Raw genomic sequence first — 23,959 nt, 5'->3', positions numbered from 1 at the left:
TCTGAAATAAGCACAGGATTTGAATACTAATTGGCTTATAGCCTTAAACAATAGGTAACTGCTATAACAGCACTGCTATCTAACCCCTTAGCTACTTACTGCGCTTCTGGGACGGGCCGTGCAGCCTTCGATGCGTGCTGTAAAATGGAAAGGATAACTTCAGAGCTGAATATTGTATTTATTTATTCCTGGATCTTCCTGAGGTTCACCAGGTCGCTCAACCCTTGGCCGACTACCGCGGGGAGCAGATCTTACTTAGAATAAGAATTTGCCTGCGCTAAGCTAGGTCAATTCTCTAGTTAAGTGGGTTGCCCTGCTGGCCAAGCAGGGGAGAGCCCAGTATATGCGGGGTTTCCTTCTGAGAGGTTGTCCCCTTAGTTAAATGGTGGGGTTTTCCTAGTTAAAGGTTATCCCCTCAAAAAGGTACTGCCTATTTTGACCACCTTGTTATGGTAGCCCTTTATTGCAGACCTTCATTACCCTTAAAGGGTTACTAAGAACACCAGGGTTTTCCTTTTATAGGGTTATCCCTGACCGCTCTACCCTCCTAAATAGGGGGGGGCTTATAGCTCTGGATTTTAATTATAAAGCAGTTTGCCTAACTACCCTTCTGTGTGCATGTAATAGTTTTAGGCTAGACCAATAGCATTGGCCTCCTGTGCCTTTACAAAGAGACAAGGGGTACAAAATATAAGACGCAGATCATGGACTTGGGGAAGTCCCAATCCACTCTCTGTTACAAAACTATATAAAAACATTAACTGCTCACCTAATTACTTATATTAGCCTTAAACCCAGACCACAAATACCTCCTTATTCCTGCTCTGTAATCCAGGCGCTGGGCCTGTAGTTCTCTTCGAGCTAGGAAGTTATGACCCTCACGGCGCGCTTGTACGGCAGCCGCGTCAGGTCAGATAGTAAAGGAGGAAGGAAGAAAAAGAGAGCCAGGAGGAAAACCGGCTTGGTTAACAAAACCTCCTGTCTTTTCAGGAACGACTGTGATATTTCAGACACCGGCCCAAGCTAAGGTCGGTGACTGGAAGGGCAGGGTCGCTGCTGTGGTTTCCCCGTGCAGGGCACCGTTGTTTAGGCGGTGCGGTCTGCCGGGCAAACCCTCCGGATAAAAGGACCAGAGCCTTACTAGTGATTTTTGCTCTTTGTAGACTGGAGCTCTTCTGGTCTTCTGGCTGGAACTCTTCTGTTCTTCGTCGGCCCACGGCGGCTAGCGAGCGATGACTGACACGCAGGTCAGCTTCGGCTCTTCCGCCAGCGATGTTCGGCTACAGGCTCAGTCCAGCTCTTAGCTCAGTCCTTCTCTGTAGTCTTCTTTCTTCTTCATCTGTTCTCCTCCAAGGTCTGGTCCGGAATGCCCCAAGCAGGCCTGCTCTCCTGAATATATGTTGCCTGGGTGGACCTGTTTGACAACTTCTGCCTGCTAGGTCCTCCTCAGTGCCACAATGTATCAAAGGGGCATTTGACTACTACATATGTATAAGGATTCTAAATTAACCAATCAGTTTGAAACCTTTCAAACCATAACTTCATACATATTCATAGCCCGCCGAATATTAATTGCAACTGTCCTTTTCCAGCGGCCATTTTGTGTATCTAAACACCATTTTGACAGTAAATATATTTTACAATTTATCTAATTTTGATGTGGTTTGTGAGGGAAATATGTGACCACTGCTGGTAAAGCAGATTATAAATTTTAAATGCTCAGCTTAAAGGCTGTTTGGTCAGGATGCAGGGCAACCGCACAGACACCACGGCTCATGGACAGGGACATATAAATCACCTCAGAAGAGGATTTTTCTACAGATTTCAGAGGTGCCATCTTGTTCTGGGTGAGTCCTAATGCCTTCTTGATGCTCTCGTACATTCCCCTGAGGTTACCAAAGTCAGCACTGGTCTGGATGCTGCTGCATAGCTCGAGCCAGTAGTTGTTGGCACAGCGCCTGGCTGTCTGCTGTACTGTTTTTCTGGCTGCTCTGAGCGCTTGCAGGGTATTCTGGCTCGGTGAACGTTTGTACTCCAGGAGCGCAGCGTGCTTTTTTTCGATGGCTGGAATCATCTCATCGGAGTTAGCTTTGAACCAGTCATTTGTGTTTCTAGCTCTTCTTCCAAACACCGACAAGGCCGTGTTGTACATTGTATCCCTCAGATGCTGCCATCTGGATGTCACATCGGCACCCCCAGGGTTGCTGCACAGATTCTCCTCGAGGGTCGCTCTGAACTTTTCAGCTCTCTCTGAGTTAGCTGTCTTTCTGGCATCGATGCGGGGCCTTCCAGTTGGTTTAGAGTGGTGCAGCTTCTTGGGAATCACCTTGAATTTGGAGCAAACTAACGAGTGATCTGTATCGTAGTCAGCACTATGATAGCTGCGTGTCAGAAGGACGTTTTTGAGGTTATCACGTATAGCGATGACCACGTCTAGTTGATGCCAGTGTTTTGAGCGTGGGTGTCTCCATGACACTCTGTGCTGTGGCTTGGTTTGGAAAAATGTGTTTGTGATGCACAGATTATGGTACGTGCAAAGTTTGAGAAGACGCTGACCATTTTCTTTCATTTTTCCTACACCGAAGTGACCTAAGCAGGAAGACCACAAGTCACGATCGGCTCCAACTCCTCTCATTGAAGTCACCCAGAATGTACAGTTGTTCACGAGCAGGTATTTGCGCTATGGCAGCACTAAGCACGTCATAAAACTTGTCTTCTACTTCCGGGGCGGCGCACAGGTTTGGGGCATAAGCGCTGATCAATGCTACAATTGAGGCCTAATCAGTGCAGAGTAGAGCAAAAGAATTACTTCTTGTGCCTTACTTAGAAAAATTGTGCTAACATATCCCAGAATGGGATGGAGGGGAGTGCGTGTGTGTGGTTTATGTTTTTTGCAACAGTGTCACACTGAGTCTCATTTAATTTGTGGTCTGCTGTGACCAGAAGGGATTGGACTTGAGGCCAGTTCTGCTTAATATCTGATCAATGATTTAGATAACGGCATAGAAAGTATGCTTATCAAGGAAGGGGGTGCAAGTGCTGTGGAGGATAGGGTGAGAATTCAAAACGATCTGGACAGACTGGAGAAATGGTCTGAGGCAAATATGATGAAGTTCGGTAAAGACAAATGTAACGTAGCCCACTTAGGGAGAGACAATTTTTCCTAGTCTTTCAAAGAAAAGTTCATGGAAGACTGGTATCAAACCCCTTATTGAAGTCTAGATATACCACATTTACCACTCATCTTCATCCCCCCCCCCCCCCCCCCCCCCCGCATCCACAATGCTTGTTGTCTTGTCAAAGCAACCTGAGAGCTTTCTTTGACATGATTTGTTCTTTACAAATCCATGCTTTTTATCACTTTTAGTATCTTCCCGGGAGTGGAGTAGTGCCCTACTTCAAAGTTTAACTTCAAAGCAGGGTTTGTGTGGACGCTCAACTTTGAAATAATTTTTGTAGTGTAGACACAGCCTAATAGATTCGTAAGACATGATTTGCCTTTACAGAAACCTTGTTGACTTTTGCCCAAGAAATTATGTTCTTCTACATGTCTGACAATTTTTATTTTTTTACTGTGCTTTCAACTGGTTTGCCCAGGACTGACATTAGAGTTCCTGGCCTGTAATTGCTGAGATCGCCTCTAGAGCCCATTTTAAAGATTGGCCTTAGGTTATCTATCTTTCAGTCATTGGGCACAGAAGCTGAATTAAAGGATAGGTTATACACCACAATTAATAGTTCTGCAATTTCATATTTGAGTTCTTTCAGAACTCTTGAGCAAATGCCATCTGGTCCTAGTGGCTTGTTACTGTTGAGTTTGTCTCTTAGTTCCAAAACCACCTCTGACAACTCAGTCCTGGACAGTTTTTCACATTTGTCGCCTACAAAGGATGGCTCAGGTTTGGGAATCTCCCTCACATCCTCAGTTGTGAAGACTGAAGCAAATAATTGATTTAGTTTCTCTGTAATGATGTTATCATCTTTGAGTGTTCCTTCTATATCTCCATCCTCTAGGGGGCCCAGTGGTTGTTTAGCAGTCTTCCTGCCTCTGATATACTTTTTAAAAAAATTTTTTTTTGGCCTTTCTTATCACATTTTTACATTTAATTTGGCAGTGTTTGTGCTCCTTTCTATTTTCCTCAGTAGGATTTGACTTCCACTTTTTAACAGATGCCTTTTTATCTCTCACTGCTTCTTTTACATGGTTGTTAAGCCATGGTGGGACTTTTTCAGGTCTCTTACTGTGTTTTTTAATTTGGGGTTTGATGAGAACCATCACATTCCATGTACATCTCATAGTCCCTTTACTTTGCTTTTAAGTTCTGATAAAAAGAAGCTGCATACCCAATTTGATGGTCTTGGCTCTTCCCATTTCGGAGTAGTTCTTAAACAAATAGAAGCACAAACTCTCTCAAAGAGCCGGTAGATTAAAGCTGTTTGGAATTCTTTGAAATTTGAAACATGGTCAGAAATAAAAACGAAATGATCATGGCCCTTTTTGGACCAGCTCGGTGAGTGTTAAATACTTTACTGATTGTAGTACACTTCGGTTTTGGGAACACATCTATGACTATAAATGTACATTAATTTGTCTGTAATTTATGGTTATGGTACTTTGCATTGTCCACTTAAAGCATTTTTGCTATATCCTAAACATTCAGTGATGTCATAAAAACATAGACAAAGGAGCCCTCAGCTAAGGTGGGTGTGAGGGAGGTGTTGTGGAAAGGTTTTGCAGTGCAGAGGATAAAGGAAGATACTGTGTGTGTTCATTTTTAAAAAAAATCCAAGAACAAGACCCAGAAGAGAAAGTGAAGTTGTCTTTTTTTGAACACTATTCAAAATTTTTCAGAGGCACATTAGTCGTGCAACATGATTGGCTGAACTTCCCAAGACAATGCAATCAACAAGAACTTGGTTTATATGCTGGGTGGACTTCTTGTTCTGCTTTCTGAGAATCCTCCTGTATCATATTGTGGAAAGAAACTCAGGGTCAGTTCTGCTCCCCTTATTCGGGCAAAACCCTTTGATCATTAATAGTTACCCTAAGAAAAGTCATTAGGAGTGGGCCCTTAATCTGAAGCATAATAGAAAAAATCACGAGCAAAGATTCCATCTGTAGTTATGAGGAAGACTGCAGGGACGTAATTGTTGTTTTGGTTTTCATTTTTTTGGTTCAGTGTAGACATTTCTGCAAGAGTGGAAATAGTTGCTCCTAAGTAATTTCACAATTATCTTTCAGAGATGGTGGTTGAATCTTGCAAAGAAGCTAACACACAACAGTCTGAAGAGCTGGCAGTTTTCAAATCACAAAACAGAGTAAAGTCACCTGTACAGTCAGAGCTACAAAATTCATGTAATACTCACTAATGTTCAGTCATAGAAAAATAATCAGGGCAGCTGTGTTTAAAAACAGAAAATAGAAGTATTTGTTTTCATGTACCCCTGATAACTTTATTCATTTTTTAAAATATTGTAAATGATAAAAGAATTGTAATCACTATGGATTTTTAAAGTTTTGTGGTGACTCTCATTCTGGCCAGTCATTTTAACTGCTCTCAAACTATTATCCGTGGATCACTCTATTAAGTAGCATATTTTGAAAGCCATCGTTAAACTTTCTCCTGCACCTTTTTTATGTTACTATTGTTAATAAACACAGACATAAGCTAGCAGAAGATGGCTGAGTTTTTATTTTACAGGTCGAATCTCTCTCATCTGGCACCCTCAGGACCTGACTTGTACCAGACGAGAGAATTTGCCAGACCATGGGAGGTCAATGTTGTCTAGCACATTACCAACACTTCCATTGCTCATAGGCTTTTAGAAAATAAGGGTACATTACAGTTAAATAACAGGACAGAACACTGAGAACTAGGATTAGTGGCTGTAAACAAACTTTATGGGACCACAGGAAATTTGGCCACACCTATGATAAGTGGTCACCGAGCTAACTAAAATCATGCTGGATTACAGATGTTGTTTTGAATTAGTGTGTTCCAGATTAGAGAGGTTCAGCCTGCACCTCTTTATTAGTATGAGACTTACATTCAAAAACATAGCAGAAAATTGCACCAGCTTTGAAAGAATCAAAAGAACCTATGTTTGGGAATATGTTGTAATAATAAATTAAAATTCATTTAAATTATAAATGATAACGCTGTACCTACCTTAGATCATAAAATAGGTTGTGGAATGCAGACACACCTTTTGAGATTCGGTAGCTCCTTATACCAAACCCACAACTACACCTGGTATTAGCTCCCTGGAGGAACATTTGGGAAGGAAGTGTCCAGATGGTAGAGCTCTGGACTAGAGCTCAGCAAGCCTGGCTAGCCAGCTGGTTGGTCTTGCATAAGACACAGTCTTTAAGTACCTCAGTTTCCCCACATGTAAAATGGAGACACAACTTCCTTTGATGTGCTTTGAGTCCTGAGGATTAAAAGGTTTTTATGTAAAAGAACATTGGCTGTGTCTACACTAGCCTAAAACTTTGAAATGGCCATGCAAATGGCCATTTTGAAGTTTACTAATGAAGTGCTGAAATACATATTCAGTGCCTCATTAGAATGGTGGCAGCCACGGCACTTCGAAATTGGCGTGGCTTGCTGCCACACGGCTCGTCCAGACGGGGCTCCTTTTCGAAAGGACCCCAGCAACTTCGAAATCCCCTTATTCCTATCTGCTGTTAGGAATAAGGGGATTTCGAAGTTGCCGGGATCCTTTCGAAAAGGAGCCCCGTCTGGACGAGCCACGTGGCGGCAAGCCACATCAATTTCGAAGTGTCGTGGCTGCCACTATTCTAATGAAGCACTGAATATGTATTTCAGCACTTCATTAGTAAACTTCAAAATGGCCATTTGCATGGCCATTTTAAAGTTTTGGGCTAGTGTAGACATAGCCATTATGTCTTAATCTAAGCACTTTCATTCCATACCCAGGACAAGCCTGGGTGTTTGCTTCTCTCCAAGCAAAGGATCTACCCAGTTTATTTAACTGATACATCATTCCTTCTAGACAAACTTTTTTAGAATCTGCCTCCAACTACTTTCCTTGGTAATTTGCACGTGGCTAATATTTATGGCACATGCTTTTACTAAATTCTTAGATGTCTTTAGAAGGTTGGATGCTCTTTAAAATCTCATCAAGCTCTAAAATTAGTGCCAAAAGGCTGTCTGTTTACCTATTTTGTCAAATTGATTATACTTACCTGTGTTGTATAAGTAATGAATACCCATTTTAAAGTAGATATTAAAGTGGCTTCCCCTTTCATATACATTCTTTTACGCATTTTTAATATGTGATCATATTGGATTTTATCATTAGATTGTAAAATGTTTCACAGTGGCTGCCTGTTTCTATTTAGAGAGCCAGGCACGTTTTTATATCCTACACAAATATTATTTCAGACAAAACAGGATAAAACTATGTGTAAAACATCCTGTATTTATATTTTCAGCTTTGAATCCTCTGCCCCCTGTTTCCCAACCTGGAGCTGTGTCCAGTGCTTCTGAGTCTACTTCAGTGCAAAAAATTGCAGTTCCAGCAGCATCGCATCATTTTTGCTTTTCGATAGATTTACGAAGTATTCACAATCTGGAAGTTGGGTTTCCAGTCAATTGCATGTTAAGGTATGTTATAGTTTGGTTGACCTTACAGTAAGGCTATTGGATTTTTGTGTTGCCCTCTCATGTTTTTTTTAAAAGAATACTATGCACCGTTTGGACTATCAGCATTACAGGCAACCTGATGCCTTTTCAAGTAGCTGCCTTTAAACACTTCGGTCGTTTCTACACAGGCCACTTCCTTTGGAAGTGGCACGCTAATACAGGGAGCGAAATATGCTAATGAGGCACACCTCATTAGCGTAACATCACGTGATTTGGAGTCCAGAAGACCATTCTTCCAGGCTCCAAAACGCCGTGTAGAAGCGTGGCTGCCTGGGGGACTTCCAGAAGGAAGTCCTTCTTCCAGAGGCCCCTTCTTCCCGAAAATTTTTGGGAAGAAGGGTTCTCCGGAAAGAGGACTTCCTTCTGGAAGCTCCCCTGGGGCCGCGCTTGTACACGGCGTTTTGGAGTCCAGAAGAACGGTCTTCTGGACTCCAAATCGTGATGTTATGCTAATGAGGTGCAGATGCACCTCATTAGCATATTTCACTCCCTGTATTAGCATGCCACTTCCGAATGAAGTGGCCTGTGTAGAAACGGCCTTTGAAATATAAGGCTTGTTCATTGGCAATGGAAAATTGAGTGTTCTTGTAGAGTATAAAACGTTTCCTGTTGTGCCTCAGCTGAAAATTTCTGACTGTGTGATACAGACCGTACCTCAGCCCTAAGGAAAAAAGAGTATATTTATTATGTACAAGTCATTTTTATGCTTGAGTGGGAACTTCTGCATTTTAAGGAACACATTGATACAAAACATTATTTCCTATTTAGTATATTCCAAAATAATTGTGCTGATGCAGGAGAGGATGGTTTTCTTTCAGACCTAAAAAACAAACAAATATATTGAAACTAGTACGTAGGTATGTGTCATTGGTTACAATTTCTGTGCATATTCTTCAGTGAAATAACATTTCAGGTCAAAACTGACTTTTTAAACATCAGTATTTACTTGTGCAACCAGAAGAGGCTGGACTTTTAGCAGCAGCAGCAGCTGAAGCAGCATTTTCAAATACAAATCTGGAATTGAGTCGAAATCTAACTTGCTGGTTCACGTGTGTGTGTTTGCTTAAACCCTGAAAACAATAAGTCCTTAAATATGATTGATTGTAGTGTAACAGACTGATTGGTAGTCTGGTGGAAGTTAAATGTACTGGCCATTGAATGAATAGTTTTCTGTTCCCTGAGTGACCAGGGCAAGGGTTGTTCCAGAGCAATCAGGAACGTACGAGGACTAAGTCAGTCAGGCACCATGGCTGTGTCCATACTACAACGTTCTGTCGACACAAGTCATTGTTGAGAGAGATTTCCCTAGAGAACCTCTGTCAGCAGAACACTTTCATGCCTAATAGAGTCCCCCTCTGTCAACAGAGAGCGGCCAGACTGCCCAGCCCTCTGTCGACAGAACAGCCGACCAGAAGCTCTGCAAACCTGGTGAACCAGAATCTCTCTTTGTTGAAAGAGGGGCCCCTGGAGTGTCTACACTATTTTTTTTTTGTCAACAGAGGCACTATACCTCGAACGTTCATGACAGAAGTTTTACAGGAATAGAGTAAGGACTGTGAAGTAAGGGAAAATTTGTGTAGACTCTCTGGTGGCTACTTCAAAGTTAGTTCCTCATGTAGATGTACCCTATGAAAAATTAGATGTGTGCCATAGTTAATATTTTTGTCTAACTTCTATAGTCTTAAAGAATAGCAAAAGCTATAAAGCGTGTTTGTATGCAAATAGTAATACATTTCAGCTTTGACCTAGCACTGTTTAAGTAACTGGGAGCCATTGCATATCAAGGACCAAATTCTGAGTTTTGAATATGCCTGTACAACTGACATTGCACATGCATATTACAAAAATAGATTTTGGTTCTAAGCTGCTACAGGTTGAACCTCTCTAGTCCAGCACTCTCTAGACTGGCAGTATCTGGGGTCCAGCGTGATTTTAGTTAGCTGGATGCCCACTTTCCAGGGCTGTGGCCAAGTTTCTTTTGATCCCATAAAGTTTGTTTACAGCCACCAGTCCTGGCTGTCTGTGTTCTGTGCTGTTATTTAGCTCTAATTTACCCCAAAATGTCTGCAAAGAGCTCTATAAGCAGTGGAAGTATAGATAATGCTGTTTAGACAATATCGAACTCCTGTGGTTCAACAAATTGTCTGGTTTGACACCAGCCAGGTCCTAAGGGTGCCAGACTATAGAGGTTCAACAAGTAGTGACATCAACTAAAGATGGTTTTTCTTTGATTTTTTTTTTCTTGCCTGCAAGAATATCACTTGAATTCAACTTACATTTTTGATTTTTCTCATTAGGTACTCATATCCATTTTTTGGTAGTGCGGCACCCATTATGACAAACCCTCCTGTAGAAGTGAGAAAAAACATGGAAGTTTTTCTACCCCAGTCATATTGTGCATTTGATTTTGCAACTATGCCTCATCAACTTCAGGAGACCTTCCTCAGGTAGCACTTGTACTTTTATCTTATTACATGGATCATTATTTATCTGTTTTTAATATAGAAAATATTTGAGTGCGTGTGCGCGTGTGTGTCTTAGATAATTTATGTAAAAGACAAATTCAGCTATTTGAAACCAAGGATAGTTTATTTTTCTTGGGCTTTGGTTTTTATAGTCTAGCATTAAAAGGTCAGATTGTGCAAACCTTATTCATATATGTGAACATTTATTTAAACATTAAGGCTATATCTGGGTTAGAAAGATCTGTTGACTGAAGTTTTTGTTGGAAGATATAGTCTGACAAAAAGTCTGTCAGCAGATCGCAGCCAGACAGCAAAACGGATCCCTCTGTAAACCCACGCTTCCGACAGAAAGTAGCTAAACTGCCCGGCCACTCTCTCATCAAAATGGCCGCCTAGAACATTGTCAGATAGGGTCATGTGACTAGCAATGCCTTCTGGGAGCCCTGGGAAGACATGCCCGTAAGGACCCCCTTCCCCCAGACACCCATTCTCGGACCTTTCTGAGACGTGCCTACTCCACAAGGGACAGCACAGCTGCTAGAGCAGGGCTTCAACACTTTCTGGGGGAGACAGCTCTTTCCAGTGAGCCATGGTGCCAGAGCAGGCCCTGGGCTGTAGACATAGCCTAAATGTGGTGGTATCAGTTGAAACATCTGTTTGAGTTAATCCTTATCAAAGTAAGGGCTACATAAGGTGGCCTGAAAATATCAGTTTTTCTGTAACAATGTCATAGTAAGTAATCTAAGTGAGTAACCTAGTGTGACTGACCAAACTTGAAATTGGGCAGTCCAACCAGTCAAAACCCATCAAGCATAGTTGCTGTATGGATTAGAAAAAAGTAATTGTTTGTGGTGGAATATTTCCTGTCAATATTGTTTCCTGTTGTAGTTACATTAATAAGGTAAAGCATAGCTATCACAAATACTCCCACTATAAAGCCTAAAACAAAGTGGTATTTTGAAAAGAAGGGTAGAAGAAAGAGCTTTTGTAGCTGCAGTAAATAAATTATAAGTTGATATTTTCAGAAGTGGAAAAGTCCTGTAAGATCACCCAGTTCATCACCATGTCCATGTTCACTATATACAAACTGGAAAAGGGGTAGTTATCTAGCCAGACTAACTGAATAAAGAAGATGCGGAGTTGTGAGTCAATGGTTCTTCTAGTGGAAATGAGAGGTATCAAGGGTGTATTTTATGTTGAAGTAAGAATGAGTTCCTACTGCTAGATGAGTTTGAGAAATTTTTTCTCTGAAGAGGGGAGCTTCCCTCTCCATGTAGGTGAATGATTTTTATTTTGTCTGACATATTAATATGAAATATTGTTTTTTTGCATTTCAGACTACCGCTACTGGTTGAATTGTGGCACAAAGACAAAATGACTAAAGACATACTTCTGGGAATTGCAAGGCTGCAGCTTTCAAATGTTTTGGGCTTGGAAAAAACCCGTTTCTTGGGTACTAATGGAGAACAATGTTGGCGTCAGACTTGTAGCGAGACAGTTGGTGTCATGGCAGCACAAGGGTAAACCCTTTTTTTTGAAATTATTTGCATTTTAGCACACTTTTTAGCACCTTTTTAATTGTATTTGTTTTTAATGTTCTCTCTCGATGAAAGATTTCCTTCCTCCTTCTGTCTACTCCTCAACACATGGGTTGCACCTACCTCATCTCACATGAGGGAATTTGTAGGACCAAGGGAGGTCCCATGCCACCAGCTCCATGCACTGCTGTCCACCCTGTCTCTGGCTCCCAAACTTGAGCCCAAGTGGCTACTTTACCTCCAGCTAGGACCCTGCTGGGCTGATGCGGCCATGGCGCTACATATGGCCCATTTCTAATATTTAATGATAAGGTGTGACTACTGAAAGAGGGGAAATTACATCTTGTGGTGACCTAACCACTCCCAGTCTCTATTCAGACCCAGTCTGAAAGTGTCAAGTTGGAATATGAATAGATGAATTCTTGTTATGCGTTTCACACTGCAGTGTGTTTTCAAAGGTGTCCCCCCGCCCACCCCATGAAGTATAATAACTTTCAAGCTTTATGGAGTGTTCCGGGAGATTGAAGTGCTCTCCTACTGTTTCTTTAAAGTTACCATTCTTTGATGTCTGTCTGATTTTGTGTTCACATATTATTTTTGCATAGAGGCAGTCCACTTTGGCCAGTGTGTATGGCCGGGGGCCATTGCTGGCACTTGAGGGCACATATCATATTAGTAAATGTGCAGGTGAATGAGCTGCTGATGTAGTTGGGTCCTATGATAGTGTCATTTGACAAGATAGGCAGATAGAGTTGGTAATGGAGTTTGTTGCAGGGATTGGTTCCTGGGTTAGTATTTCTGTTACGTGGTGTGTAGTAGCTGGTGAGCATTTGATAATATTGCATAAAACTTAATCGCCAGTAGATGGCAAAGAGGCAGTTTACCTGAACATCTCATCTTTTTTTTTGTGAACTACTTACATTCACTTTTCAAGGTTATCTTAAATATTCTGGGTTTTGTTTTCAGAGAATCAGAAGTTTAGACATTTCTCAGAAATTAATATAGTATGCTTACATACTCCCTGCCCACATGTAGTCAAATTCTTCTCTTGGAAAACAGACTATAACATAGGTGTAATAAGGGTGGACTGATTTTTAAATCAGGTTTCCCACTGAGACTGCTTCATGTATTTCTTATACCATGGTGCAAATTTGATCACTAAAATGTTAATTTACAACACAGTACAGTGTTTTACAACAGCTAAAGTGGTTTGCTTTATAATACTTTAGATAACTTGATGTTCATTAATGTAGGAAATAGTACCTAATACTCATCTGTGTCAAGCTGCAAATGCAGCAGTAGTACGTTAGGAATGGTAAGAACTAAATCATACCCAGATGATAATAGCGCTTATTTTATTAAATTAAATCTTAAATGTTACGTCACATTTGCAATTGCAGCAGTCTGTGTTGCCAGCTGACATATTACTGGATTATTGCATATATTATTCCATCCACAAAGGCTTAAATTGGCTAATTTCCCCTCCATATTTCTTACAGTGTATGAGAAGGAACAGTGTGCATTTATCATCCTTCCACCAATGTCTGCTCTACCAGGTGGAATATAGCCTGGTTGGAAGGATTCAAACACATCAATGTGAAAAAAGAGAATTTGTGGCATAACTAGGCAATCTTTTCTTCGATGGTATTGTGTTGGTATTTGCTGGTCCTTACTACAAACCCATCCACGAAGGTGGTTTTACTGGGTGAAATCTTTTGCTTGCTACTGATACTTTGTTTTCTGAAGTGTGTTTATGTGGAACCCTGCTTCTAAAAGTACAAACAGATGAATCTAAAGTTGTTATAGAGAAGCAGTTTAACTCTTAAACTTACATGGAATCCTGAAAAAAATTCAAAAATGATTTTAAGTAGTTATTCTTCTCACTCTATTATTCAGTTAATCATTAACGTTGCCCCACTCCACCCCACCCCCAGAAAGGATGCAGATCTAATTCCAAATTACAAAAAAGCTAAGACTAACTGCGCTTAGAGTGCACTTACTTTTGGAGTAAGCTCCATTAAAGTCACTGACACTTCTGTTTTTTGATAAAACAAGTACAAGATGAGTTTCTTTGGAAAAACTGAGGTATGATGAAATAAAATAGGGAATAGATTTATGATCTCACCATTATGGTCTGTGGCTAGGATATTCCAAAATAAGGGCTAAGTATGTATTATGTAATATAAAGTAAGAAAATGACAGTGGCAACTGGTAACTCTAGATTTCTTTTACTGCAGCTTTCTGTACTGTATCCTTAGGTGATAGATTCTACACTTAACTGATTAAATAGGCAGTAAGGATTAGCTAACTAAGGTAAACTTATTTTTTCCATCAACATAGCAAACAGCTTTGGAATTTATTTGTTAAATCACATGTATCCTAAAAGGCAGAGACCTCATCTTGAAGAGTATCGTATTGTAAAGTGAATTATTAAATTTACTAACCAGTTTATTCACATAGTTCTTCAAACATAGTCACATCATTTTCTCCCAATATGAAGTCTTCCTTATGATATTTAATTCTTGTAACTAGACCCTGCTTCATCTTTCACTGCTTATACTTGACGTTTTCCTCTTTTACCTGGGGAATGAATTTCTTCAAAATATTCTCAGATAGGATCTTTCTTGCACCCAGAAACCATAATAACAGTATTGTTGTGGCAAAAGTGGAATGTGGAGAGGGGGAAAATGTAGAAAGGTGTTTGTGTCCTGAATAATGTCTTCCCTTTTTCTTTCTTGTCCACTCCACTGTTCCTTCCTGTGCTGCCTCCGTCCTTTCCTGTACATTATGGCTAAGACTATACTATATTGTTTTGATTTTAGGATACATTGGTGTTCCAAAATAGAAACCACATAACCAAACACTGTGCTTGAAATATTAAGGCTGTTCTGAACATGGTATTTCTTTCCTGGTAAACCTCATCATGCAATGGTTACCGGGGAGGTCAAATTACGCACATAATTAAGACTACACTGGGTTCAAAATACAATGCTTCAAAGAAAATCACTCAATTTGTGCAATGCAAATTGTGTAAATTATTTTGAGCTAGGGCTACAGTAGCCCTGGCCTACCTGTGTAACTCCTCTGCTGTGCATGGCCCAGCTCCACCACTACTTGAAGCGAGTATATTTTTCAAATTGGAGATTTCAGATTGTTGCCCCACCTGAAGCATTTTTATAGTGTTATGTGTAATGAAAGTAACTTATTAGTAAAATAGGTTCACAAATAGCTGATTTTTCTTAAGTGACAATCTTAACTGTTCTTGAAACTTTGATAAGATTATGTTTTTATTGTAGGTCTGCAAATTGATACTGTTCTAGCACTTGCATATGCAGACTGCTATGATTTGGAAGTGATTTGAACAGACTATACTGTGAGCTTGTTAAGCCTTTTTCCTTGCTCTTCTGCACTATTTTGCTGAAATAAATTTCAGTATGCTATGGAAACTTCCAACAAAAATGAAGAATAATCAATCATTCTCATGAAACAAAAAAGCAGTCCTGGAGCACTTTAAAGACTAACAATATTATTTATTGTTGTTATTCATGTAATTTGTAGGGCCAATGACAGGATAGCAGAACTTTCTTACACTGTGACTCTGGAAGATTATGGGCTTGTGAAAATGCATGAAGTTTTGGTGTCAGATTCTTCTCAGGTAAGTTGTACATTAACATAATCCTTTTTTTTTCAAGTTTTACTTTTTCATTAAAATTATTAAAATTACATTATTTTCATAATCAGTGTTTAGGTGCTGGGCAGCAGCAAGTCCCTCTACCTCAGCCTCATCGTGTCCCAGAAACTGAGCCAGAGCCACGAGAAACTCTTGAATACAAAGCAGCACTTGAGTTAGAAATGTGGAAGGAAATGCAGGAGGACATCTTTGAGAACCAGGTTCCATTACCTATATTTTTATAGCAAAATTCAGACTGCATCTCTTCTTTAGTGACCATAATTAGACATATGACTACATTTAAAAAGTTAATTAAAAAAACAAATTTAAAAATTGGCTGATACGGAATCATATGACATCACTGTTCTTCCTGATCAGTAGTAGGTTACTTCTTATCACCTAGCAATAGACTGAAACAGGTTTTATATGACCCTGTTAGCTAAAACAGCATTTCATAAACTGTGGGTCATGACCCCCCAAAGAGTACCAGGCATTTGTGAGATGTTGGGAAAGAGGAGGGAGAATCCTCCAGTGTTGTTCTCACCGGAACATATGGCTAAGAGAGTGAACCCTGAATTCATTTCCTTCCCCATACACAAGGATGGGGGGAGAATCTGATGTAGTGTGTAAGATTGGACTAATCACCTGGGTTGGGTAGGAAGCACCAGGTGGAAACAGCTGGCCCAGGGAGGAGTAGAATTAGATCATGTGGCCCATCACTGGTGGTGAGAAGGACAGGGCACGGGCAGCTGGGTATGGGGCACAGGTTTCCGCTGCTGAGGAGATAAGTGCACTAGGTGCTATCTATGGGGGAATGAAGTCACTGGCTCAGTAGCTCCCCTTGCTCCTCCTTTTATCCCAGTGGTGGTCTAAAATATGTTTAAAGGATGTAATAAAATTTATAGATTCTTGAGGTTGTACTCTTAATAAATACTGTAAGCCCTAGAGTTGAAAAAATGACCAGTGTTAGGTATTATTTGACTTTCTTTTACTATTCAATGTGCATTTTTTTAATGTCTATCTAAACCTGCTGCTTAGGATTTCTTGTCTGTTGCTGTTGTTGAGTTCATGAAGTCATGTTTATATCATAGGCGTTGTTTCAGAAATAATTGTAATCATTCTTATAAATGTTCACATGCTGTTTTTAAAAAAAAATTAAAAAAAAAGGATAAAGGACTGTGGGTTGAATTAGGAAATTTTTTGTCTTAGCAGATATAAAAGATAATTATTGCATAGCATTTGCAATATGTGTATATGTTTCAATATCACTGCATGTGTTCACATCCTTAAATCGGATGCAAAATGATTCAGTGTATTCAATAACTTTACAAAGTGTTGTTTCTGGCATTCTCTTACTAAAAGTCCTGCATGGTCAATATTCTGCGGTCTTGAGAGGTTATCTCTCGCTAGGTGTTCTGCTTGGGTGAAACCGGAATATTTAATAAAGTCTGCTATGGGGATCTGAGAGCAGCATTTCTTTCTTTACCTTGGTAGCTTACATCACTCTTCAGGAAGACTCTTGTAAATAATTAGTTTATAGTTGGCTAGCTATGCATTTCATTTTTTTCTGTAGCCTTTATTTTATTGACTTACAAAGGTGAAGCGTGTCTCTGGTGTTTTTCTTTTTGTTAGCTGAAAAAGAAGGAGTTGGCTCACATGCAGGCTCTTGCAGAGGAGTGGAAAAAAAGGGATAAAGAAAGAGAAGCATTAGTAAAGAAAAAGGTAAGGAAAGTGACCCTTACCAATTCTTTTGCAGTATAACGACTTAAACCAAGAGTGTAGTTGTAGATGATGTGCGACTATTAATGGGTTTGACAGGTTGGGACCCTCTTGGGACTGTCACCTGATGTGCCGAGCTCCCACTGAGCCTGTTTTCCTTGACAACCTGGGCACCCTGTAACCCTATCTTTTTGAAGTCAGCTCTCCAGCCTGCTTCAACTGAGACATACTTCTCAAGGTTGCAGAAGTATGCTGTAAGCAGCACAGTGTCAGACCTTTTTCCCAGCACTCAAATATACTGCCATTCTGGAGCTGAATCCCTGATAAATTTGGAACGCCGTACAGAGTAAGCTCATTTAACATTTTTAAATGAGCTTACTCTTTATAGCATTCCAATGTAAAGAGGGCTATACAAAGACTCCTTGTTCTCCTTTGGTAACAGTTATTTATATTGGGTTTTAGTAATCAAAAAAGTGTGTTTACTTGGTTGTTTTTTAAATGTGAAAGGTAGGTATTTAAGTATGCATAAGAGAACACACAGAATAAAGTAGATTACTAAATCAAATGGGACACGCAAACTAAGCTTAATCTCTAATCTCTCCAGCCCTAGAACAAAGGCCACTGTGCTGCCAGTCGTGGTACTGAGGTAGTGTATTCGAAAGAGAGAAAGGGTCTGTGTTATACTGAGTAAATTCTGTATTAGCTAGCTTTAATATTTGGAGATTGACTTGCCTTGTGTGCAGAAGTTAATCTATGATTTCTGATCCTAATATATGCATGTTTTATGTTACATTAGTGTAACAGCAGATAGTAATAAGGGGATTTCGAAGTTGCCGGGGTCCTTTCGAAAAGGAGCCCCGTCTGGACAAGCCGTGCGGCTGTGAGCCGCGTCAATTTCAAAGTGCCGTGGCTGCCAGCATTCTAATGAGGTGCTGAATATGTATTTCAGCGCTTCATTAGTAAACTTCGAAATGACTATTTGCATGGCCATTTCAAAGTTTTGGACTAGTGTAGACATGGCCTGTATGTATTTGGACCTCCTGGCTTATCTAAACCGGGATTTTATAACAAGAAAACAATCAAGAAATCAATGCTTGTTTTTAGGTAGCAGAATACACAAATTTGGAAGAACAACTCCAGAAAACCTTGACAGATTTAGAGAAACGTGAACGACAGCTTGTCAGTGCAGAATCAGAGGTAAAAATTACTAATCAGTATGTCAGCGACTGTTCAAATTCCTAATGCATGTGCACATCATCTTGAGCTTTTCTGTGGGGCCAACTTTATTTCTGATGGCTGGATGGCAATTTCGTTGATTATTTGTGGTAATAGACAATCTACGTTGTGACCTTGGCTATAGTAGTATGTGTGCAGAGAAGACAGCTTTCTTTTTGCTGCCTTGCTGGGTACTGACTGGCTGGCTGCCTGCCTCTCTCACTGCTGATCCAGTGGCTTTGAGGACTTGTCGACTGCTCTTTTACTGGGGTGGGGTGGGGCAACGTCTTCCCATAATCATGTTCCAGTCAGTGGGAAATTGTGTGTGTGTGTGTGTGTGTGTGTGAGAGAGAGAGAGAGAAGGTTGAGAACTGTTGGACTGAACTTGTTTCAACCTTAAATTTGATCTTGCTATTGTTGCTCCACTATAATAGGCTCCGATAAACTCAGTTCTTTGGCTTTTGATGGATTTGAAAGAGTATCATCTCTGGACTATGTTTAGACAGTAAAATATTGATATCTTTGCTCCACAACAGTCAGGTGAACTAGAGGAGAGTTAGGTCTGTGTCCAGGATGTAGTAATGTGAAAATCATTATTTTGAATCTGGGAAGGAATAGTGGATGGCTATAATTCATATAGGAAATATAGAAATCAGGGAAGTAAAAGAAATACCTCACAAATATAAGCCATAAAGAATAGATCCAAGTGACATGATAATTCATTAAAACAACTAGTAGAGGTTGTAATGAAGGCCTTCAACCAAAGATCTGAAACCAGTCTATTATTGCATTCAAAAATGTTTGAATTAAAAGCTACAAAGGACAAAGAGAGAGTTGCAAGGACAGCATGAACGAAATGTTCAAGAAGTACAGGACTCTGTGCGGCGAGTCAAAGAAGAATGTGCACATCAAGTTGAGCTGGAGAAGTCAAAGATGAAACAGCTGGAAGAGGAGAAAGTCCGCCTGCAACAGCAGGTAAGTAAAGAAATTAAATTACTTTCCTTCCTGTGGGGTTGAGTGGAAATAAGTATGTAAATAATACTAAAAAGTTGCATATTGAGACACAAGTGCATTTTGGCAACTTTGTTCCCAATCATTCAGTGAGCTTGAAGCAAGCATAGGGATCAGCCTATGCACAGAGCAGGGCCTTTGTTTTCCTGTGTATGAGTGATAGCCTCAAAAAGCAAATAATGTTTAAAACCAGATCGACATTGTAGAGGTATATTGTACTTGGGAGTGATATGACTGACGTGTTAGTTGTACAGGTTGGACCCAGCACCTTTGGGACCTATCTGGTCCCGAACCAGGGATCTTGCCAGACCAGGTCAGTGCTCCCCTGCTAGCCGCTGGCCCTGTTCCTGGCCTCCCCTCTGGGCCATCGGCCCACTCCTGGCTGCCAGCTCCAGCCACCACTAGGTCTCCCACTCTTCTGTTGGTGTTGGCTTCCCAGCCCAAAGCTGTGAAGGCCTGGCCACAGCTCCCTGGCTGCTGCTGGCCACCATGGTCTGGCTCCCACTGGCTTCTTGGCCCTGGAATGTAGCTGCCCAGAACTCCCAGCCAGCAGACTCTCACCTGGCTTCTGCTTTGCTGAGTATGCTTCTGAAACTTGTGTTTATTGAAGTGAACCAAGTAAGTTATCTAACTGGATAATTTTCTGAGATACTAAGTTACATACATTATTTTGTATACACCTGTTCCCAGTAAGCAGTTTGAACTGTTGTGCCAGACATTTTCTCTACATTCCAATTTGCTGTATTGAAATCCTTAATTTCTTAAGCATATATGATTTTCATAGCTCTCATGATGGAGTTATATATTGATTAAGACACCATCCTGGAAATTATCAGGATTTTTTCCCCCCCCTCAGAGAAGAAAAAAAATCCTGTCTTCCTGCAACTGTACTAGTATATTATGAGGGCAAAGGTGCCACCATTTGAATCATTTGCTACTGAAGTCTTGCTGCTTCAGACCTTTAAATCATTATTTTGCTGAACAGAATATTATTTATTTCCTCTTCCAGACATTCCTGGACCAGTTATGCCGGTGAAGTTGAAGCATTAGTTAGAGCTTAAATTATTAAATTAAATTAAATTAAATTAGTTAAAGTTAGTAATACAGTTGACTTTATTTTTATTTTTAAAGAAGCATCCATGAGCACAAACTTGATAAAACCATATTGTTGGTTTTTATTCTATAGAATTACAATCTCACTTAAGAAAATTGCTAAACAGCTGTAATTATGCATTTTAGTTTTCATACAAGAGAGAAATAGGACTTTCTTTTTCTGTGTAGCCAAAACTTTCCTTAAACTTCATTTCTGTAATGTTCTTGATTATGGGATATAGTAGGGAATACATTATTTATAAATGTGAAGCTTTCAGTGCCTGTTTGATATCAGTTATGTAACTGAAGTAAAATGTTAGGTCTGGGGACTAATTTAAGTTCTGTGATGCGTTAAATTCCCTGCGCACTTGCTTTATTGTTAAATTAATGTATCCCAATGGGTTTAATATCTGGGTGTTTTTAATGTAGATTTGTGAAGCAGAAAACAAATACAAGATTTTGGAAAAGGAGTTCCAGCAGTACAAAGAACATCAATGCAGCAAACCAGAAATCCGGTTACAGTCAGAAATAAATCTTCTCACTTTAGAAAAGGTACCATTGCACTTCACTGATCTTCTATAGTGGTGTTCTCATTGGGTAATGGAGATGGAAGAATAATCTGTTTCCAGGATGTAATGGGTTTTCTTTTTGAACAATTTCTTCAGCCACTAAAATATTTAGAACTCATTTGTAAGTGAAACTCATTTTATGGAATAGTTTTGTAACTTTTTTGACAGATTGTTCCTACAGACCGAACCTCTCTTGTCCAGCACCTTCAGGACCTGACCAGTGCTGGATGAAGGAATTTGCCATACTATGGAAGGTCAATATTGTCTAGTACATTACCAGCACTTCCACTGCTTACTGGGAGGTTTAAAATAAGTTGATGGCTTCAATTAAAATATGTCACTGAACAGCCATCCTATATAGTGACTATTTTACTATGAACTTGAGCTTTGTTCTAGGAAGCAATGGATTATCTTTGCTAATCCACTGAACCACTCAGTCCCATATTGTCTTTTTTCAGCTCAAACCATTGAGCTCTGTTTTTACTGCCATGAGAGTATGAATTGGGCCCGACTATGATGTTTTTTTTTCCTGAGGTTCATGGTTTTTAAAAAGGTGAGAACAGAGGTTTATGCACACACATAATTCAGTATATTTTTTCCCGTTAGAATATAAGCCCACTTTTTGAACATTTTGGCCTTAAATGTTTGTTTTTTCCCAGCCAGTTTCATTTTGAGATCTCTGATCACTGTGTGGTAATTAATTTGGTAAAAATCATAAATCTCACTCAAAGTTTCGGCCTACTTGGTTGGAATACTTACCCTGTTCAGAATGGAGCATAACAGGCACTTAAGGTTAACAGCCATTAAATTAAGACCCATATAAGATCCTTTTTATTTGTCATGCAATTAACTTGCTGACATAAGATTTTGGGGTAAATAGCTTAGCAAATGACAAACATGTCATGTACTATGAAAGAGATTTACAACATCTTCTGAAGTATCTGGGAGAGACAAGGTACGTGAAATACTATCATTTATTTTGTTGGAAGATACAGGCTTTTGAGCTTCACAGAGCTCTTCACGTCTGTATTTTACTGTGAGCTTGTTACCTTTTCCAAGGTGGGACAGATTAGGAGTAAGGCTATCTCTACATTACAATTTATGTTGGCATAATTTATGTTGGGAGTGGATAAATCCACTTCCCTGAGCAACATAAGTTAAAGTGACTTAGCACTGTTCGCACCATAGTTACATTGGTAGGAGAAACTCTCCTGCCGACGTAGTTTCTGCCGCTCACAAGGGCTGGAAATGTTAAGCCGACAGAAGAGCTCACTTCTGTTAATTTAGAATGGCTACTTTGGAGAATTTATAGCTGCACAACTGCGTAGGTACAGTTGTGCCTCTGTAAATGCACTATGGTAGCCATGCCATTTGGGCTTAAAATGGAGCAAGACAGTACTTAAAATAAGTGGGCAACTAACATCTCTGCAGTCATAGGACAAAGGAGGGTTAGCAGGTTCCAGATTACTGTAATGAGTCATAAAATCCATGCCTCTGAGATCATGATTTTATTGTCTAGCAGATTTAAGAATTTAAATTCCCAAATTAGTCTTTTGCAGGTGCCATGTTGGTTTCTTTGGAGAGCAAGGACTGAGGGGTGAGAAATGCAGTGATGGCTTTGTTCACAGGTGAAAAGGTGTATTTGTCGTATCACTTTTCTGTTCTCTCAAGATTGGAGTGATAGATGGGTGAAACCAGATTAGTTGTCATGACATTTGATGTGTTGGAGGAGGTGTACCACATTGAAATAGGCATATGTCAAACTCATATGTCCTGAAAAGTTTTATGTTGTGGAAGTTACCACAGCAGTGAAGTATATCTGCAGGTTTTATATTTGTTATGGAAGTACCTTGGGCCCCTTTGAGTTGACTTACACTAGTCTATGGGCAGCTTACTTCTTATGACAACCTTGGATGAGATTGGGGGTGTTGTTCAATTACTAGAATTGGTGATTGGATAAGACTTCTTTCACGATGTGGTTCCCTTCTAGAATGGCTGTAATTGATGGCATCTGGTATGGATTTCAGTATGGGGTTGTAGGTGGCCACAAAGACTATTCAGTGGTGGAGTTTTTTTCTTAAGCGTTTTTTGTTTGTTTTATGTTCTTTTCTTGTATTGAAGCAGGCCCTTTCAGGGTATTTAGGTGGCCCATTTTTTGACATGATCTAATTCTCTGATGGAATGTCCTTTAAATATGTATCTCAGACTTGGAGCATGTTCTGTGGTGCTTGGCTGAATACAGCAGATTTCTTGGTTTGTTTCAGTGATTACTAGATTTGTGAAGGTTAAGTGTGGTACTCTACTGAGAGTTGTCTTTAGGGTCTCCATTAGTGAAGGTGATTTTTGGTGTTTAGGAAGTTAATGGTGAAGTGGGAGTGCTCTAGAGAAAATTTTGAAGAATGGATGGCTGTGTAGAAATCTGAGGGAGTCTGGGTAGTTGGTTTGGAGGATGAAAATATTGTTTACCCCACATATATAATGAATTGATTTAATGGTGCATTTGTCCAGAAATTTTCTCAGTGTGGCTCATGAAGGTTGAAATATTGGGGGATGCCATCCTAATATCTGGGGCTGTCTCCGTGGTTTGAACAAACTGTTTGTTAAATGTAGGATAGTGATAGTTGAATATGAAATGGCTATGTTTAGGGTGGATACCTGAGGGTTGTCCATTGTTTGGTAAATATTTGTGACAGGGAGCAATACTGTTAGTGTGAGGGATATTTGTGTTAAAGGAGGTGAGATCATGGTGGAAAAGATGGTGATGTTAATGTTGCAGAATTTCTGGAGGAAGCAGGCCTTTCTATGGGAAGTGGTTTGAAGATGGTTACTATAGCTGTGTCTAGACTGTGGGGACTGTTGGCAAAAAGAATTGTGCATTTTTGCCAACAGCTCTTTCAGGAGAGGCTTTTTCAACATTTGGCCCATCCACATGGGGCCATATGTCAGAAAACTCCCTCTTGTCAAAACATCCCTTCTTCCTCATGAAACAAGGTATGCAGGGATGTTGACA

The 23,959-nt window shown here is 40.0% G+C and overlaps 1 protein-coding gene across 5 annotated transcripts in view; it reads left to right on the top strand.

Annotated features, from left to right (window-relative positions):
* Positions 1-23,959, top strand: part of CEP120 (centrosomal protein 120) — a 76,736-nt gene that overhangs the window by 15,893 nt on the left and 36,884 nt on the right. For 3 of the 5 annotated variants that reach the window (XM_074995006.1, XM_074995007.1, XM_074995008.1), the window contains exons 9-17: positions 7,460-7,631; positions 9,968-10,117; positions 11,473-11,655; positions 15,232-15,328; positions 15,415-15,564; positions 16,976-17,065; positions 18,167-18,259; positions 19,091-19,252; positions 20,810-20,932. In XM_074995006.1, the coding sequence (XP_074851107.1) occupies positions 7,460-7,631; positions 9,968-10,117; positions 11,473-11,655; positions 15,232-15,328; positions 15,415-15,564; positions 16,976-17,065; positions 18,167-18,259; positions 19,091-19,252; positions 20,810-20,932 (1,220 nt within the window). Of the gene's footprint in view, positions 1-5,242; positions 5,357-7,459; positions 7,632-9,967; positions 10,118-11,472; positions 11,656-15,231; positions 15,329-15,414; positions 15,565-16,975; positions 17,066-18,166; positions 18,260-19,090; positions 19,253-20,809; positions 20,933-21,117; positions 22,000-23,959 lie in introns of those variants that run through there. The other 2 variants (XM_074995010.1, XM_074995009.1) reach the window with 2 other exon arrangements.

This window comes from Carettochelys insculpta, chromosome 5 (assembly GCF_033958435.1).
Source record: "Carettochelys insculpta isolate YL-2023 chromosome 5, ASM3395843v1, whole genome shotgun sequence".
In the NCBI taxonomy this organism is placed as follows: domain Eukaryota; kingdom Metazoa; phylum Chordata; order Testudines; family Carettochelyidae; genus Carettochelys; species Carettochelys insculpta.
This window is presented reverse-complemented; position numbering and strand designations above follow the sequence as displayed.